At 47.2% G+C, this 17,505-nt stretch overlaps 1 protein-coding gene across 1 annotated transcript; it reads left to right on the top strand.

Moving 5' to 3' along the window:
- The first annotated feature begins 1,014 nt into the window (after positions 1–1,014).
- THUMPD2 (THUMP domain 2 tRNA and snRNA guanosine methyltransferase) lies at positions 1,015–16,875 on the top strand. Its single transcript, XM_075749620.1, has 10 exons — positions 1,015–1,118; positions 1,493–1,625; positions 2,417–2,832; positions 4,932–5,009; positions 6,340–6,392; positions 6,714–6,801; positions 7,418–7,489; positions 8,110–8,224; positions 9,341–9,458; positions 14,377–16,875. Exons 1-10 carry the CDS (start codon positions 1,023–1,025, stop codon positions 14,693–14,695), a joined length of 1,488 nt encoding a protein of 495 aa, XP_075605735.1. The 5' UTR covers positions 1,015–1,022; the 3' UTR covers positions 14,696–16,875.
- Positions 16,876–17,505: the final 630 nt, after the last annotated feature.

Here is a 17,505-nt window from a genome sequence, read left to right as displayed (position 1 = left end):
GTTCAACTACTATCCTACCAAAAAATCCCTTTTTGTAAGGAAACGCTCTGGTGATGAGCAAAGATGGGAGCATCCACCTGTATTGCTCAGTGCATCAGCTGCTGGTAAGCTTTATGCTGAAACAGTGATTCCGGGAAGAGCAAGTTGCCTTGTTGAATGTGCAGCTCTTTAGGGGAAACTGTGGTGTGGTCAAAGAGGATTTTAGGTACACTTGTGAAATTGTTCCAGCCCTAGGCCCTCACGTGAGCACACAGCTACTCTGTGTTGATGCGCAGCTGCATGAAGGCTCTTTGGAAACACGGGTTTTCTGCTGAGACTGCAGCCTGACTCTCTTACTAAGGTAAGCGTGTCAGTTTTCCACTCGTGCTTTTGGAGTTTCCTCTTGGGCCCACCTAGAGACTGACAAGTACGTGACTTGTGGTATCAGTGTTCTTTCATACTCTGTCCCCTGTAAAGAAGTGGGGAGGGGGGACGATGACAGAGTCGTTTGGAGATTCTGTAGCAGAGCTGGTCGCCTGTGGGGGGAGCTGCTGTCTCCCAGCTGCCCTCCCGACGCTTCCCCCTGGGCCGGGGATGCTGAATCACTCGGGGGAGGTCTACAGATTTTCCTTCCAGATGCTGCGGATGCAGACACAGCTTCTGCGCCACAGCAATCCTCCTCTCCCTATCAGCCCCGTCAGGAGCGGTAGCGCGGTCTCCTGCTGAAACAGGAGGACTGAGAGCAGCGCTGCAGTAATTCATCTCACCACCCGCACTGACGGTCTCTCAGCGTGTCACTTCCCGTCGCAGTGATAACCGCGTTTAGGGGTGAAGCGCTCCCGTGGGGGCAGGTGAAGATTTGCCCCCCCCCCCCGAGTGTACAAATACATTCCAGACCAGGTGCTTCCACATAACGCGCTCTGGAACCGAGGCAGCCTCGCCGGCCCGCTCCCAGGGCGGGCTCACCGCGGGAGAGCCGCCTTCGAGGAGGGGCCCCGGCCAAGGAAGGCCGGTCCCGCCAGGCTCCCCCGGGGCCGGCCAAGATGGCGGCGGGGGGGGGGCGGTACTTCTGCACGGCGGGCCGTGGGCTGGAGCCCTTCCTGGCGCGGGAGGTGCGGGTGCGGCTCGGCGCCACGGAGGTGAGGAGGGAGCCGGCGCTGGTCCCCACCCCGGGCCTTGCAGTCCGGTCCGGTCTGGATCGGCGGGGCAGGCGGCCTCGTTCGCTTTGCGCCCTGGAGCTGGGAGGCCGCAGTGTGGGCTGTTGCTGCCGCCTGCGTGGGGCCTACGGGTTTGGTCTTGGTCAGAAGGAACTTCTAAACACCGTCCGGTCCAGCCCCTGGTGTGGGCAGAGACCTGTGCCACTCGGTCGGGCCGTGTCCCCTCCCTATCCCCGCCCGGTGAGCTGAGGTCTGCGCTGCCCTCCCTGCGAAGAGGCGAACGGGTGTGAGGGGCTGCTGGAGGTGCTCACCCAAAACAAAGCCTCCCGGGTTTACTTTCTGTTTTTTCCCCTGAGGTGGACTGCGTCTCAGGAAAGGTCTTCTTCAGCACAGAGGTGGAGCCGGGCGAGCTGAGGAGACTCAGGGCTGGAGAGCGACTGTTTTTACTGCTTAAGAAACACCCCCCGCTTGTAGTGTCTAGAAATAAAGGTATGATACTGACTCCTTCCCTCAAGCCATCCCCTCCCATTTGCTTATAGGGTGTGTGCTCATAAACGCGAAGCCTCAGTTCAAGTCTTTGTTTATAATGTTAATACTTGATTTAGTTTATTTACTAATAGCTATAGTTCTAACGGACAATAATTGAAAACCTGTCTTTCACCCAGATATGTTTTCAGTGCTTCCCGCCCCCGCCAAAAATGGTTTTAAGAATGTTTTAAATAGCTGTCTTACCAGCCTGTGTTCTGCTGGCACTGTACACACATGCGTATGTGTAACACTACTCCCAACACCAACAAAATTAATGAAACTGAAGTCCTGTTCTGGACCCTTTGTATGCATTTTAAGGATCAGTTATTTGGTCACATCCTCTGATAATGTTGGAATAAGAATTACAAGTAAGATGGAAGGATATCTGCATGCTGGTGGGATTTTATGTGGGAGATCACAAATGGCCTTCAGCTTTGAGGTTCAAATCTAGCCATGATTCTAAATGAGAACTAGAAATACCTTTATTCCTCCCCCCCCCCCCCCCCCCCCCCGTTTTTTTTTTACCTTGACCAGGTTTCAAGGTTTTAAAGTGAATTAGCTTCTATATTCCTTGTAATTAAAGGGATGCCTGGGTCTCTGCTGGTGGAGTACATGGGTGTTGAGAGCTCAGCTGTGCCTGTGATTGCTGCTGTGCTTCCTGGATTTACACATTGCTGAAATCCAAACACAGTGTGTAGGAAAATCAAATGCTGAGACTGAACTACTTACCCCGAAACTGCTTTTTCTTCTAGGTAAAATGCTGCATGAGCTTAAAAGCCTTGTTGTTGAGGAGCCAAAGTATTGGCTGGATGTTATCTCTATCTGGAAAAACCTTCATGGGTGTGAGGGAAAAAAAGATGATGTCTCTCAAGAAAATCAGTCGCCTCTGAAGAGAAAATCAGAAGAAGAGACAACTATTGTAGCTAAAAGGCAGGAAACAGAACAAATGAGAGAGACTGTGTCTGAGGAATGTCAGGTGGAAGCTGGAGAGAGGTGTGTGGTACCAGAGAGAGCAAGTGATCAGGACTGCCAGACTGAAAGCAAGACTTCCTTAGAAGACCCTTCCAGAAGCAGTGGAGAGAAGCCTACTGTGAATGAGCAGCTTAGCTTCAGTTTCAGAGTTTCTTGTCGTTGCAGTGGAGCGATTGCCAAAATACTTACTTCACAGGTATGCTGAAATATCAATGTTTTAAAAGAATTTAGCAAAGGTGAAGGGAGCTGTGTAGTTTTATTTGTTATTTCAATGGTATGCTGTATGTTTTAGAAAAACAAAGTGATCTAAGCTTTTTCTGTATTTTCTCAAAAAAGCGCTTAGCCTGCATTTACCTTAATGAAATGGAAATATAAGGGCTGTTGTTAATTTCTGGGCACTGTTATGGTGCATACTTCTCAAATCAATGCCTTTCATTGAGGATAAGAAAGTGTGGTGGGTTGACCCTGGCTGAGGGCCAGGTGCCCACCAGAGCCGCTCTATCACTCCCCTCTTTCATTAGACAGGGGAGAAAAGGTACAATGAAAGAAAACTTACGGGTCGAAATAAGGACAGGGAGAGATCATTCTCTAATTATCATCACGAGCAAAACAGACTGAACTTAGAGAGGGAATTCATCTTATTTATTACTAAGCAAAACAGAGTAGAGGAATGAGAAATAAAACCAAATCTTAAAAACACCTCCCCCCACCCCTCCCATCTTCCCGGGCTCAACTTCACTCCCGGCTTCAACCTCCGCCCCCCACCAGCGGCACAGGGGGACGGGGAGTGGGGGTTACGGTCAGTTCATGACGCGGTGTTTCTGCTGCTTCTTCATCCTCAGGGGGAGGACTCCTCTCATTGTTCCCCTGCTCCAGCATGGAGTCCCTCTCACAGGAGACAGTCCTTCACGGCCTTCTCCAACGTGAGTCTCCTCCACGGGGTGCAGACCTTCAGGAGCAAACTGCTCCAGCGTGGGTCCCCCACGGGGTCACAAGTCCTGTCAGCAAACCTGCTCTGGCGTGGGCTCCTCTCTCCACGGATCCACAGGTCCTGCCAGGAGCTTGCTCCAGCGTGGGCTTCCCACGGGGCCACAGCCTCCTTCAGGTGTCTCCACCTGCTCCGGCGTGGGGTCCTCCACGGGCTGCAGGTGGAATCTCTACACCCCCTCATCCTCCCTCCATGGGCTGCAGGGGGACAGCCTGCCTCACCATGGTCTTCACCACGGGCTGCAGGGGGATCTTGCTCCGGCGCCTGGAGCACCTCCTCCCCCTCCTTCTGCACTGACCTTGGTGTCTGCAGATGTTCTTACATCTTCTCCCTCCTCTCTCTGGCTGCAAAAGCGCTCTCTAACTGTTTTTCTCTTTCTTAAATATGTTATCACAGAGGCGCTGATTGGCTTGGCCTTGTCCAGCAGCGGGTCCGTCTTGGAGCCGGCTGGCATTGGCTCTGTCAGACACAGGGGAAGCTTCTAGCAGCTCCTGACAGAAGCCACCCCTGTAGCCCCCCCCGCTACCAAAACCTTGCCACGCAAAACCAACACAGAAAGAGATTGAGGTAGCTGAGCCTGTGAAGTCTGGTGGAGTCTGAGGAGCAACCGGATGGTAATTTACAGCTACTGAAAGGGGCGTTGCAAGGGTGATGGAGTCAGACTGCTCTTAGTTGTGGCAGGCAGTGTAGAAGAAGGGGCACAAGCCAGAACTGGCAGCTTTGGTGGGCTCTGGTTGGGTATTGGGGACAACTTGTTTCCCAGGAGAGTGGTGGGATGTGTCCTAGGGAGGGTTAGATCTTGGTCCTTGGGAGAGGATGGTGGTGTGGAGACTTTGAGGGACCCCTTCTATCCATCACTCTTCTCATCCACAGAATCTTTCTACTGTGAGGGGGAAAAAAAACCAAACCAAACCCTGTGTAGCTGCAATTTATGTAGATTTCTCTGAGGTTGAAGATAAGCTTAACGAGTTTTTTTTTTTAACCCACTGAAGCAAGTACCTTGGAAAGATGGGATACATGAGCCTGCCAACATGAATGTTTGCTTAAATTTGTGCTGTGTGTTTGAATTCTCATACTCTGGAGGTAGTCGGAGCTTTCTAGATGCCATAAAAGCATTAAAACTGTGCCAGTTGCTCACTGTGCCCCATTGTACCTCTTCTGGTCTTTGTACAAATTGTTCTCCTAGGGATAAAGAGGGACTCTTTCTTTTCCCAGGTATTTATAAGAACTGTGCAGTCAAGGCCGTGATCTGTAGTTCTCTTGATTCTGTTATTTTTACTGCCTGTGACTGTTGTTTGCCCTTGCAGGAGATCGGAAGAGCTGTTGGCATAGCGCTCATGAAGCAGTTTGGGTGGCAGGCTGATCTGCGGGACCCTGATCTAGAGGTAATGGTGCTTGTCTGCCAGATGGCCTGTTGCTGCTTCCAGAATTGCCCCCAAAATCTTCTGTTTTGTTCTGTGCTCCCTTTGCAGGCAGGACCATGGCCTCTCCCCCCGTTTGTCTTTCTGCTGCTGAATTTAACTAGAAATCATCTAGTAGCGCCAAGCACAGCTTTTCAGTGGCTACTGTGTGCACACCTTCCAGAGCACTTAAGCTGTAGTCATAAATCCCAGAGCAGCAAGCATGGGCATGTATGTCAGGGGAAGGATCCATACAGGGAATGCCTCAGGACCTGGCATGCTTACAAACTGCTGGACTCAGACTCTGTTGAAAATGGAGATCACCTGAGCCATTGGGCAGCTAGTTTAGCCTCTGCAGGGGAAGAGAGTGAGCAGCAAGGTCGTGTTCTTGAGGAACTTGACTTGAGAATGGCATTTATGGAAGAGCCTCCTCCTAGACCCTGTCCCTGATAAGCAGCTTGCTTAAGGCACCCTCCATAGTACCAGCTGTCTAGAGACCTTGGAAAGGACTCACTGCTCTTGACAAGCTGTTTCTCCATCTCTGTGCTTGGCATAGGGAAACTGTTCTCAGCACTGACACTCTGAAATCTGAGGCCTTCTGTAAAAGCTCTGAGTTCATATACTGGCTCTGTTTTTCCCAGACTGCGTTAAGACCAGCTTTGTTGAGCCTCAAGTGGGGCTCTTGTCCATTTTTTTTCTCTGAAACCATTCAAGTGGTGAGGACTAGGATTTGTCAACAGCATCACATTTTTCTTTGGGCTCCCTGTGGAGGGATTGCAGTCATGCAAGACGACATGTTGGGGAGCTCAGTCTTCTTTTGGGACAAGAGGACAATTGCTTTGAGCTGCCTAAGTTTCTGGAAGGATTACCCACATTTGGCTTCCATCTGACATGCCCCTTAGTGGCACTTGTTTTTGGTTGGTTTTTTTTTAATAAAAAACCCTGTGTTTGTGAATAGCTGAGTGCTTATATACAGTCAATAATCTTCTCCTGCTTCGAGGAAGTGGTTTTATAATTAAAAATATCCATTTAATGTTACAAAAATTGGCTTCCTCAAAGATTCAAGCTCTTGCTGATGGATTCCTGGCTGACAAGATCCCCTCACAGCTTGCTTAACTATTAAAACCTCTTTAAAGTGGCATTCAGATTACCTAGTGTGATTTCTTCCAATTAGTTGTAATTGCCTAAAGCATGTAATTTTTATCTTAAAAACCAGGATCAGAAGTTAACTTCTTCTGTGTCTGGTTTAAATCAGTTGAAGCTGCTGTTGTTGTCAAGTTGAGGGTTTCTAATGTATTTTTTTTTCCTCTCTCAGATCTTTGTACATCTTAATGACATTCACTCTGTGGTGGGGATTCCTCTTTTCAGGTAGGCATTCTCCTCGCCAGGTTTGTCTTGGCAGTATTAGAACAGGCATAATTTCTAAATACTTTTGCTGTGAGTATTTATCTTCTGGTTTAATAGTCACTGGACTGTCACATTAGTCTTGTGGTCTGTCTGGAGCTTATCTGAGCACATAGGCTGGACTTTGCAGTGAGTTATGGATAAAAGCAGACGGTGGTTTCTATCTGTCTGTCTTTCTGCAGATCTGTCCAGTTCATTTTTTCTTTCATATTGCATGGGCTTTTCTCGGTGCTTGTACCATTATCTTAACATTGATTTTTTTTTTTTTTTTTTTGCTGTCTGCAGGCTTCCATTGGCAAACAGAGAGTATATCAAAACAGCAGGGCTGCGGTCAACAGTTGCGTGGGCCATGGCGTCTCTGGCTGAAATCAGTGTAAGTGAACGTTCACGCAAAGATGCAGAGTCCTGAAGGAACAGAGGGTTGCTGCTCATGAGCACTTGAGCTGGAAGCTTTGAAGTGTGGTGATTTTAATGCCACATCCTCTGATGCATGTGGACAGGGTTTGCCTTATCTGTGATCAGTGTGTGCTGTCACCTGCTGTTCAACCAGATACCTGCTGTAATCCCAGGTCCTTCTCAGCAGGGGTGTTATTCCTTGTATGAATATGTATGTCTAAACGGCAAGGTTTTTCATTGTCCAGGCTTTAAACCTTATTTGAGATTGTTCTCACAAAGGAAAACAGAAGCAGGTGTGATGTTTTCCACAGATTAATTTGGTACCAATATCCATCTGCAGTCCACATGTAATTTGTTTCCCTAAAGGCTGTTTCACCTCAAGGCTGGATGCAGTGATGCATTGTCTTTAGTGAAACTACTGATAATTTTACTATACTCCCTTACAAGAAGTTTGGCCTGATAAACCAGTGATTGTGGTTACTTACCCTGGATTCAGTGTGAGTATGTAGGTGATCCATACATCCCTGAATAATCTTTGTCCTGGGAGAGGGATCTGTCTTGCTTGGGACGCAATAACCCTTTTATTTCTGTAGGCAGGTGTCTTTGTGCTGGATCCCATGTGTGGGCTAGGAACGATATTGCTGGAAGCTGCCAAAGAGTGGCCTGTGAGTATCACAGTGGCAACAGGCGGGACCTTTGCAAGATGGCTTGTAGTTCCATCAAGAAAAACCTGTACCGCAGTTATACCAAAGTGTGTGTATATATATATTGAAAAGCTGGAATCAAACTGATCTTTCTAGGCAGTTGTTAAAAGTGTTTCAGTACAAATATTCCTCCACAGAAACGTAAAACAAAGTCCTATGTACTTGTGTGGGTGAGTGCTGGCAACCCTGTATTTATACTGCAGGACTTGTGTGAGGACTTTTAAAACTGCCTGGACTTATCCTGGGATCAGAGATGTCAATGGGATGATACAGTCAGTTGTCAGTATTAGAGGCAGTGTGGCTGTCTTTAGCTATCCGGGGTCTTGCTGTTAGGACATAGTCTCAATATTTCTGTAAGTTACACGTATCTTGAGCAGAACATGAAAAGAGTGAAGATAGCACAGACTTCCCCTGTTTTTCTGTCCTCTGGGTCTGTATATTGCTCTGTGTAATGGTATAAGATCTCCCAGCAAGGGTTTTGTGGTGGAAGAGCTATGCCAACAAGGCAGTTCTGAGAAGGGTTTACAAAACAAATACACCTGTTTGTCAACAAAATGACTTTCCTCTTTTTCTCTGAACAGGAAGCCTGTTACTGGGGTGCTGATATAAGTGATTCACAGTTAGAGGGTGCAGATGTGAATATTAGGACTGCAGGCCTGATGGATAAGATTCAGTTACTTAAAGCTTCTGTGAAAGGTATGTCTGTAGGCTTTCCAAGTGAGACATGTTTGAAGTGTTTTTTGTGGTTTTGGGATTATACAGGTAGTGTAGGTTCACCTCTTGAGGTGAGGTGTAGTAGAGCTAACTCTCAGAAAATAGCTGAGTAGTGACTCTAGTGCTATTGAATGGGTAATTATTTGTTCTCTCCCCCTCTGAACTTTGGCAAGAATAAACTCAGCAGAAGACAATGAAAATAATTGTCAGACATGGGCAGTAGTTGTCTGTCTTAATGGTAAATGTGTGAATACCACAAAGAGTACGTACCATGTGAGAGAGATTTTTGTGTCTAATGGGAACACAGCAAGTACAAATGTGGCTTGTTAGTTAAATGTACCAAATGAATAGTAGTGGGAACTTGCTAAGCTTAGTGTTGGACTTTATTCCTGTCATCTGCTCAGAGCAGGGCTAACCCCAACACTTGGGTGAGGTTGCTCAGGGCCTTGTCCAGTCGGGTTTTGAGAACCCATAGTCTTATCCTTTTACATGCTGGCCAGCACAGCCTGGTATGTGGCTGGCCCTCATCACCGCAGGGGTGCAGTGCTGCATCATGATCAAGAGAACTGACTATTCCCAGTATGCAGAAACTCTGGGGAGATACTTCAAAGATACTAGCTCTGACAGAATGCAAATGATTGTGGCTGTTACCGGATTCTTGGAAGGAGAAAAGGGGGATGGAGAGGAATTTAACATGTTCCTTGCCATTTATATGTGTGCATCTGAACATCTGCCCTAAGTAAAGTGCTTGCAAGCTTAGCTCTTCTTTTGCATTTTGCTTGTAAAGATGTACTGTGTTTTGAGGCAGTTTGGGCTCATGCAGTCCCCTGTTCGGCGAATCGTGCTGTTGGGGCAAACATGTCGCCAGTAGCAGGGAGTCAGCAAGCTAAACCACGCTCTCATGCATTTGTCTTTTCCCAATCTGCACTGGGTTGGTGGCTTCATAGTGCTGTTTGTGAGGATAAGTACAGAAGGAGCTGTGAATCTGGGTGCATAACCTGCAAAAGAGCTGGCAGACAATTTTGTAAGGTGAATAGGGGCATAGCTGTCATTCGTTTTTCTGATAGTGAGATGTAAAGACCTGCCTTTATTCTGCAGCATTGCCGTTGCCTTCAGAAAGCTTTGACGCTGTGATTTCGGATATTCCGTTTGGGAAGAAGTTCAAGATCACAAAAGACATACAACTCCTCCCAGATATTCTCCAGGAAATGGAGAGGTATGTGTGGCCTTTGACATGCTTGGAGTTTGGTGTAAATGTCATGATGGTTTGCAGTCCTAAGTGTTCAGTCAGCTTCAGGTTGGCTTTATTCCAAACATTTTCCAGCTCTGTAGATCCTGTGCAGGCTATGAAAGTCCAAGTCCTTTACTTGTCCCTTAAAGGCTGTTGTGGCTTGTCTTGCAAGCTGTGGAAGTGCTGAAAGCAATGCAAGGTATGAGCTGCTTGTGTGAGCCACACTTCACAAATACTCTTTACAAGACAGGAAGGAGAAAGAGAGGATGACTGAGACAAACTTAAAGCAAGGCCAGGCAAATAAAGCAATAATCCTTTCTCAGCTGAGGTCTGCTTGTATAAAATCATAGGCTTTTGTTCTGAGTTCACAAGCCAGCTTTTACCAGCCTGTCTTGGCAGGAAGAATTTCAGACCAGAAAATGGTGGTATGCATTTTCCTTTCTGTTAGCGTATACTGGCATATCCAGCTAGCGACCTGGTCTGCTTTTAGATATCTCCTTTCATCTCTCACCCCGTCATTTTGTGGCAGAGTTGAGCCAAGCTAATAGTGGGCTGCTTCTAACGGGCAGTTCAAACCATAGAATCATGGAATGGTTAGGGTTGGAAGGGACCTGAAAGATCATCTAGTTCCAACCCCCCTGCCATGGGCAGGGACACCCTTCACTAGACCACGATGCCCAAAGCCTCATCCAACCTGGCCTTAAACACTTCCAGGAGTGGGGCCTCCACAACCTCTCTGGGCAACCTGTTCCAGTGCCTCACCACTCTAACAGTAAAGAATTTCCTTCTAACATCTAATCTAAATCGACCCTCCTTCAGCTTGAACCCATTACCCCTTGTCCTGTCACTACACTCCCTGATAAACAGTCCCTCCCTGTCTTTTCTGTAGGCCCCCTTTAAGTACTGGAAGGCTGCAATTAGGTCTCCCCAGAGCCGCCTTTTCTCCAGGCTGAACAATCCCAACTCTCTCAGTCTGTCCTCATAGGAGAGGTGCTCCATCCCTCTGATCATCTTTGTGGCCCTCCTCTGGACTTGCTCCAACAGCTCAGTGTCTCTCCTGTACTGGGGCCCCCAGAGCCAGATGCAGTACTCCAGGTGGGGTCTCACCAGAGCAGAGTAGAGGGGCAGGATCACCTCCCTCAACCTGCTGGTCATGCCTCTTGATGCATTCCAGGACACGGTTGGCTTTCTGGGCTGCAAGTGCACACTGCCAGCTCATGTTGAGTTTCTCATCAATCAATACCCCCAAGTCCTTCTCCTCGGGGCTGCTCTCAGTCCATTCTCCATCCAGCCTGTAGTTGTGCTTGGGATTGTGCCGACCACATGCAGGACCTTGCACTTGGCCTTGTTGAACTTCATGTGGTTCGCACAGGCCCACCTCTCCAGCCTGTCAAGGTCCCTCTGGACGGCATCCCTTCCCTCCAGCGTGTCGACCACACCACACAGCTTGGTGTCGTCGGCAAACTTGCTGAGGGTGCACTCGATCCCACTGTCCATGTCACCAACAAAGATGTTAAACGGTGCCGGTCCCAGTACCGACCCCTGAGGAACACCACTCGTCACTGCTCTCCACTTGGACGTTGAGCTGTTGATCACAAGTCTTTGAGTGCGACCGTCCAGCCAATCCTTATCCACCGCGTGGTCCATCCATCGAATCCATGTGTCTCCAGTTTAGAGACAAGGATGTTGTGTGGGACAGTGTCAAATGCCTTGCACAAGTCCAGGTAGACGACGTCAGCTGCCCTTCCCTTATCCACGGATGCTGTAACCCCACCATAGAAGGCCACCAAGTTAGTCAGGCACGATTTGCCCCTAGTGAAGCTGTGTTGGCTGTCATCAATCACCTCCTTATTTTCCATGTGCCCGAGCATAGTCTCCAGGAGGGTCTGCTCCATAATCTTGCCAGGCATGGAGGTGAGACTGACCAGCCTGTAGTTCCCTGGGTCTTCCTTTTTACCCTTCTTAAAAATGGGGGTTATGTCCCCCCTCTTCCAGTCGGCGGAAACTTCGCTGGACTGCCAGGACTTCTCAAATATGATGGAGAGTGGCTTGGCCACTTCATCCACCAGTTCCCTCAGGACCCGCGGATGCAACTCATCAGGTTCCATGGACTTGTGCACCTTCAGGTTCCTTAGATATTCTCGAACCTGATGGTCTCCTACCATTGGTGATTCTTCATTCTCCCAGGCCTTTGCCTTCTGTGACCTGGGCAGTGTGGCTCAAGGATTTGCAAGTGAAGACTGAGGCAAAGAAGTCATTGAGTACCTCAGCCTTCTCCATATCCTGGGTAACCAGGTCACCTGTTTCATTCCAGAGGGGACCCACATTTTCCCTCGTCCTCCTCTTATCACTGACATACCTATAGAAGCTTTTCTTGTTGTCCTTGACATCCCTGGCCAGACTAATTTCTATCAGGGCTTAGGCTTTCCTAACCTGCTCCCTGGCTGCTCAGACCGTTTCTCTGTATTCTTCCCAGGCTACCTGCCCTTGCTTCCACCCTCTGTAGGCTTCCTTTTTTTTGTTTGACTTTGCTCAGGAGCTCCTTGTTCATCCACGGGGGCCTCTTGGTGTTTTTGCTTGACTTCCTCTTTGTTGGGATGCATCATTCCTGAGCTTGGAGGAGGTGACCCTTGAATATTAGCCAGCTGTCTTGAGCTCCTCTTCCTTCTAGGGCTTTGTCCCATGGTATTCTACCAAGCAGATCCCTGAAGAGGCCGAAGTCTGTTCTGCTGAAGTCCAGGGTAGTGAGCTTGCTGAGTGCTCTCCTTGCTACCCTGAGGATCCTGAATTCCACCATTTCGTGGTCACTGCAGCCAAGGCTGCCCTTGAGCTTTGCATCCCGTACCAGGCCCTCCTTATTGGTGAGAATAAGGTCCAGCATGGCACCTCTCCTCGTGGGCTCCTCTGTCACTTGGAGGAGAAAGTTATCGTCGACACATTCCAGGAACTTCCTGGATTGCTTGCGCTCAGCTGCATTGTCCCTCCAGCAGATGTCAGGGTGGTTGAAGTCCCCCATAAGGACCAGGGCTTGTGAGCGTGAGGCTGCTCCTATCTGCCTATAGAGGGCTTCATCTGCTCGGTCTCCCTGGTCAGGTGGCCTGTAGCAGACCCCCACTATGGTGTCCCCTGCCCCAGCCCTCCCTTTAATCCTGACCCATAGGCTCTCGGTGGGCTCCTCCTTCATCCCCAGGTGGAGCTCCATGCACTCCAGCTGGTCATTGACATAGAGGGCAATGCCCCTCCTCGCCTGCCCTGCCTGTCCTTCCTAAAGAGCCTGTACCCTTCCATCCCAACGCTCCAGTCATAGGAGCTATCCCACCATGTCTCTGTAATGCCAATAATGTCATAGCCTTGCAGGCACACACACGTCTCCAGCTCCTCGTTTGTTCCCCGTGCTCCGTGCGTTCGCGTAGAGGCATTTCAGTTGTGCCCCCGATGAGGCTGACTTGTTGGCTGGGGTGGCTGGGATTCTTTTGATGTATCTTCCCAGTGTTACCCCATTGGTTCCTGTTGCATCCGGAGCCCCCGGCTCGTCTCCACTAGGCTTCGAGCGTGCTGTAGTGCATCTGGAACATCTCTGAGCAGTAGGCCGAGGGCCCTTGCCAGCGCCCCGTCCCTCCAACCTGGGCACATTGTCCCACAACATGTCGCTGGCAAGCCCGATGTTATCCCCCTCCCCCTTCGAGCCTAGTTTAAAGCTCTATCGATGAGCCCCGCTAGATCCTGGGCAAAGATCCTCTTCCCCCTTTGAGAGAGATGAGTCCCATCAGGGTTCATCAGGTCCGGTGCCGTGTAGGCTGCCCCATTGTCAAAGAACCCAAAGTTGTGGCGGTGACACCAGCCATGGAGCCATGCATTTATGGACTGCGTCCGCCTGTTCCACCCACCATTGCTGCCCTCAACTGGAAGGAGGGAGGAGAATATTACCTGCGCTCCCGAATCCTTCAGTGACTGCCCTAAGAGCCTGAAGTCCCTTTTGATTGCTTTTGTGGTGCGTGCCTCTGCTTCATCCCCACCCACATGGAGGAGCAGCAGTGGGTAATAGTCAGAAGGGCTGTACCAGGCTGGGGAGTTTCCTAGCGATGTCCATCTGCCCCTTTATTTCTTTTCTTGGCTGAAAACAAGCCCTTTATGTAGGATTGGTCTTCAGCTGGTGTTGATCTTGCTCACCCAATGCAGGAATGTGGTGGGAAGATGGTGAGGAAGGTGAAGTAGCTCCACAGAATGGCAGGGCAATCTTACGTCAGCTTACACTGACCATTCATCCCTTTGGCCATGCTTGTCTTCTGGTCTCATTTGCTCTGTTGGGCTTCCTAAGCAAAATATTTCCTTGGCAAGGTGGAGGTGAGGAAGGGACATTACCATGAGGACCTCACCAGTAAGACTGTTAAATCCACTTGCTGTGAGCAGAGCCAGGATAGTCTTTTTTTCCCCCCCTTCTTTCAAGGCCAAGTATAATGTTTCCTCATATGCAAATTAAAATGGATTACAAACAATGGTTAATTTTTCTTTGTTTCCTGAGTTTGAAAGCCATGAAGGATCAGTGGAACATGGAAAGGACAGACCTTTTAAAGTTTCCAAAGGGAAAGGCCAGCTTCAGAATTGCCTTACAACTGGAGGAGCACTTGCTGTCCTGGAAAGCTGTTCCTTTTCAGACTGGTGGGAAGCTGATGAGACCAAAAAAAATGGGGTTTGAAGGTGACTTAGGAAGAGTTATGAAGACAGGGAATTTAAATTCTGTTTAAAGACGTAGCTTACTGAGTTGAGCCATGACCCTTAATGTGCTTAGGTGTTTTATCAAATGCAACTGGCACCTGAAGTGTCAGCAGTGTTGAGTTCTGCACAGATGAATGAATACCAGGCAGGCTGAACACCTAACTTTTATTTTTCCTGCAATTGCCAGAGTACTTCGTGTTGGAGGCACTATTGTATTGCTGCTGAGCCGAGATCTCCATAAACGCATGGATGGCATTACCCAGTGTGCTGAAAATGACTCTCCTAATGCCATTTCTGATAGCGCAAGTGAAACCGCCGCTGCAAAAGCCCTGAATGTTGATGGGAATTCTTCCTCCTTAGTGAATGGTGTTAAAGAATCCTTTCTTGGCAGCAGACAGACACATTTTGGGTCTCTGGTGCTAGATGGTGTCTATGGAGTTAGTCTTGGAAAGACGGATGCTTTCATACACAAATACAGGAAGATCTCTTCTGCTGGGAATTGGTAGTTTTCTAGCACTGCGCCTAAGTGAACTGGAATCCTGATACACTTGGAAAGCAGCACGGCAGTGATCTGGTGGGACCCTGCTGATCCAAACCCTGTGCCATTTGTTAGCTCACCTCACTTTGTTTGGGTGTCTTAAGGCGTTGCTTTGCTGTCTTTGGTTTTTAGGAGAGGTGGAAGATGCCTCCTAGTGTTTCAGATGTTTTTACTCTAAAATATTGTAATGAGACAAGAGTCCTCAAATCCTTGTTTAGGCAAAGCCTCTCAGTATCGGGAGGAGTTTCTTTGGGAGAGAAGGACTTCATTTGCAGAACTGGAAAAACAAATGTGGTAATAATAAATGTGAATAGATTTTCACCTTCAGCAATGTTTTTAGGAAGCACATCTTGTCTGAAGAAGTCCCCAGCTCTTTTTGATGGCTGGATGTATGCTTTACCATGTGCCTTGCAGTCTTGTATTTTATTTTAAATCTTGTTTCTTATGAGTTTGAAATGTTGCTGTTGAGATCTCTTGGAGTGGAAAATAAATATTAATTCTTTGCATGCATCTAATGGGTGTGCCTTAGGTTTTTTATGGTGAAGAGAATTATGATTATCAAAAATAATGCTTTTCCTCACTTGGTAATGTTACTCCAAGGGCACAATGTGGAAGATGGAAAAACTTGCCAAGTGGATGAACAATTAGAAGTGACTTTACCTGCAAAAAAGCACATGGAAAAATTCTCCTGAAAAAGAGAGAGGTCTTAGCAGTTCTTTTAGTCTATGCAAAAGGTATTTGGGGAGGAATAGTCTTAGATTCTCATGGCTGCTGTGCTAACAGGGAAGTATTTTTATAGAGAACGACTGCAAATTGCTTTCAGATGCTATTTTGGACAAGTGTTTGCAATTTGGCAAGTTGCAAGCTGGACTCGTGCCTTGTGTTTGTCTGCTGTGATTAGTATGGAGGTAACAATTAGTAGCATGTCTGGGTTGGTTTGGGGTTTTTTTTGCTTTTTTTCTTTTTCTTTGTTTGAAGTTTGTTGTATGTAACCAGGTGGAAGCATTACTTTATCTGTGTGTTTTCCACAGCAGAGTCTCTACTCTGGACATCTTAAAATAGGAAGTAAGAGACTACAGAGACTCAAAGGGAACAAAGATATGAGTCATATTGATATGATCCTGCTGCTATGACCCCTGCTATCTAGCTGGTACCTGGAAACTTGCTAGTGTACCACAAGGACAGATTTCTGGCTTTTTACCATTATCTGCCCTCCTGCCCAAGTTCAGTTTTCAAAGAGGCCTTGGAGAAGATAATGAATGCATCACAAGAAAGGTAAAGGGTAACTTGTTCATGCCATTAGCTCTGTATCAAATATGGACGGTCAACAATAATGCATCTCTTCTAATTAGCATTAGTGCAAGTTTGTTGTAGCAGATGAAGTGTTACCTGGATTGCTTAGTTCTTAATGTATCCCAGGGACATGAACACTGGACATAACACTGTTTGCAGTGAGAGTCTGAAAGAGAGATGATGTTTGAGTTTCGAAAACTTTTTCCAGTGAAGCTATGTTGCCATGATAGCTAGCTAAAACATTAATATTACACGGTTCTCATTAGAAGTTAAACACAGGACTTAAAATCTGTTCCCTTGTCCAGAGATGTCTCCTCTCAAGACAGCTAAAGTTAATGGTGAAAGCGAGATACTACTTTGTCAGATGGTTGATGTATCTGTAACAAAACACAAACAGATGATCTGCTGATAGTGTTTTTTTGGAGTTGAGTATTCTTGAGTGTTGCATATCACATTGTCATTTGCACATATTGTTTTCTGCGTCTCAGTAAACTTACTTGTCAAGTGCTTCATCTAAAGTCTAGTTTAGAGACTGATAGCAAAATTGCTTTTCTTGTTGCAGTTACGTGTCAGGAAAATTCTTGACTTTCACTTTCTCTTTGTGTCAAATTTTCTCATCCAAAATGACACCTGCTAGAAAGGGTAAAAATGAGTTTTGCTGTTGTACAAAATTTTTGTCTCTTGTGTTTCTGTATTTCACTGTTGTGAAGAATTTAATTGTGTAGGGTGGTCAGCAAAGTGTAAAAGAATAGTTATGGGTTTTTGGTTGTGAAAGACACACTGTCCTGTCCTGCTCAGTTTCGGGAGTTTCTGTTTTAGAAACTATTCCTAGAATTAAATGAGGTGGCTGCTTAATTTAGTTTGCTCTGTGTTTACTCCATCTCTCATTTGCCCTGGCTTTCTGTGCAAGTTTTGCAGATTGGGGGTGCATGTGAAGACTAAGGGTTAATAATGTTTAGGCACTTACTCTAAAGCTTATGCTACTTCAATATTTTGGGTGCAATGAAAACACTGGCCAAATAGTGGAGAAATCATGTCCTTTCACAGAAACACCTGTCTGTATGTGAAAGTAACTACTTTTTTGGTCTTCAGCATTTGCATGTGTAAAGGTCTAGCCAGTATGCAGCAAACTGTCAGCAAGACACCATGGAGAGTAGATGGTCTGTTGTGATGTTAACTTTTGCAGCTTGTGATTTGAAATTTACTTTCAGTTAAATAAAATACATGTGAATATCAGATTTCTGTTTAAAAAGTGCCAAATGGATAGGTCACCAGCGTGTTGATGTATTGGAAGAAACTTAAAACGTATTTTCTTAGGTAATAGCTTGGTCAGTTCTGTTGGAATTTGTTGTCTTACATTTGAAATTTATTCACAGCCATATTTGAGAGGTTGCAATAATTGATAAATATGAGCTCAGTGTCAGCCTTTTGACAATAGCTTTGGCTGCTGGTTTAAAAGCTCTTTTGAGTTATACTGAAGTGTGC

The sequence above is a fragment of the Balearica regulorum genome, chromosome 3, assembly GCF_011004875.1.
Source record: "Balearica regulorum gibbericeps isolate bBalReg1 chromosome 3, bBalReg1.pri, whole genome shotgun sequence".
Taxonomy (NCBI): domain Eukaryota; kingdom Metazoa; phylum Chordata; class Aves; order Gruiformes; family Gruidae; genus Balearica; species Balearica regulorum.
The sequence above is the reverse complement of the archived record's forward strand: the minus strand, read 5'-3'. Positions and strand labels throughout refer to the sequence as shown.

What these genes read in the sequence shown, in the direction of transcription:
- THUMPD2 (XM_075749620.1), top strand. Translation starts at nt 1,023, where the DNA reads ATGGCGGCGGGGGGGGGGCGGTACTTCTGCACGGCGGGCCGTGGGCTG. An exon ending in TGTAGTGTCTAGAAATAAAG is followed by an intron (nt 1,626 to 2,416) that starts GTATGATACTGA and finishes TTTTTCTTCTAG; the next exon opens with GTAAAATGCTGCATGAGCTT. An exon ending in TGCGGGACCCTGATCTAGAG is followed by an intron (nt 5,010 to 6,339) that starts GTAATGGTGCTT and finishes TTCCTCTCTCAG; the next exon opens with ATCTTTGTACATCTTAATGA.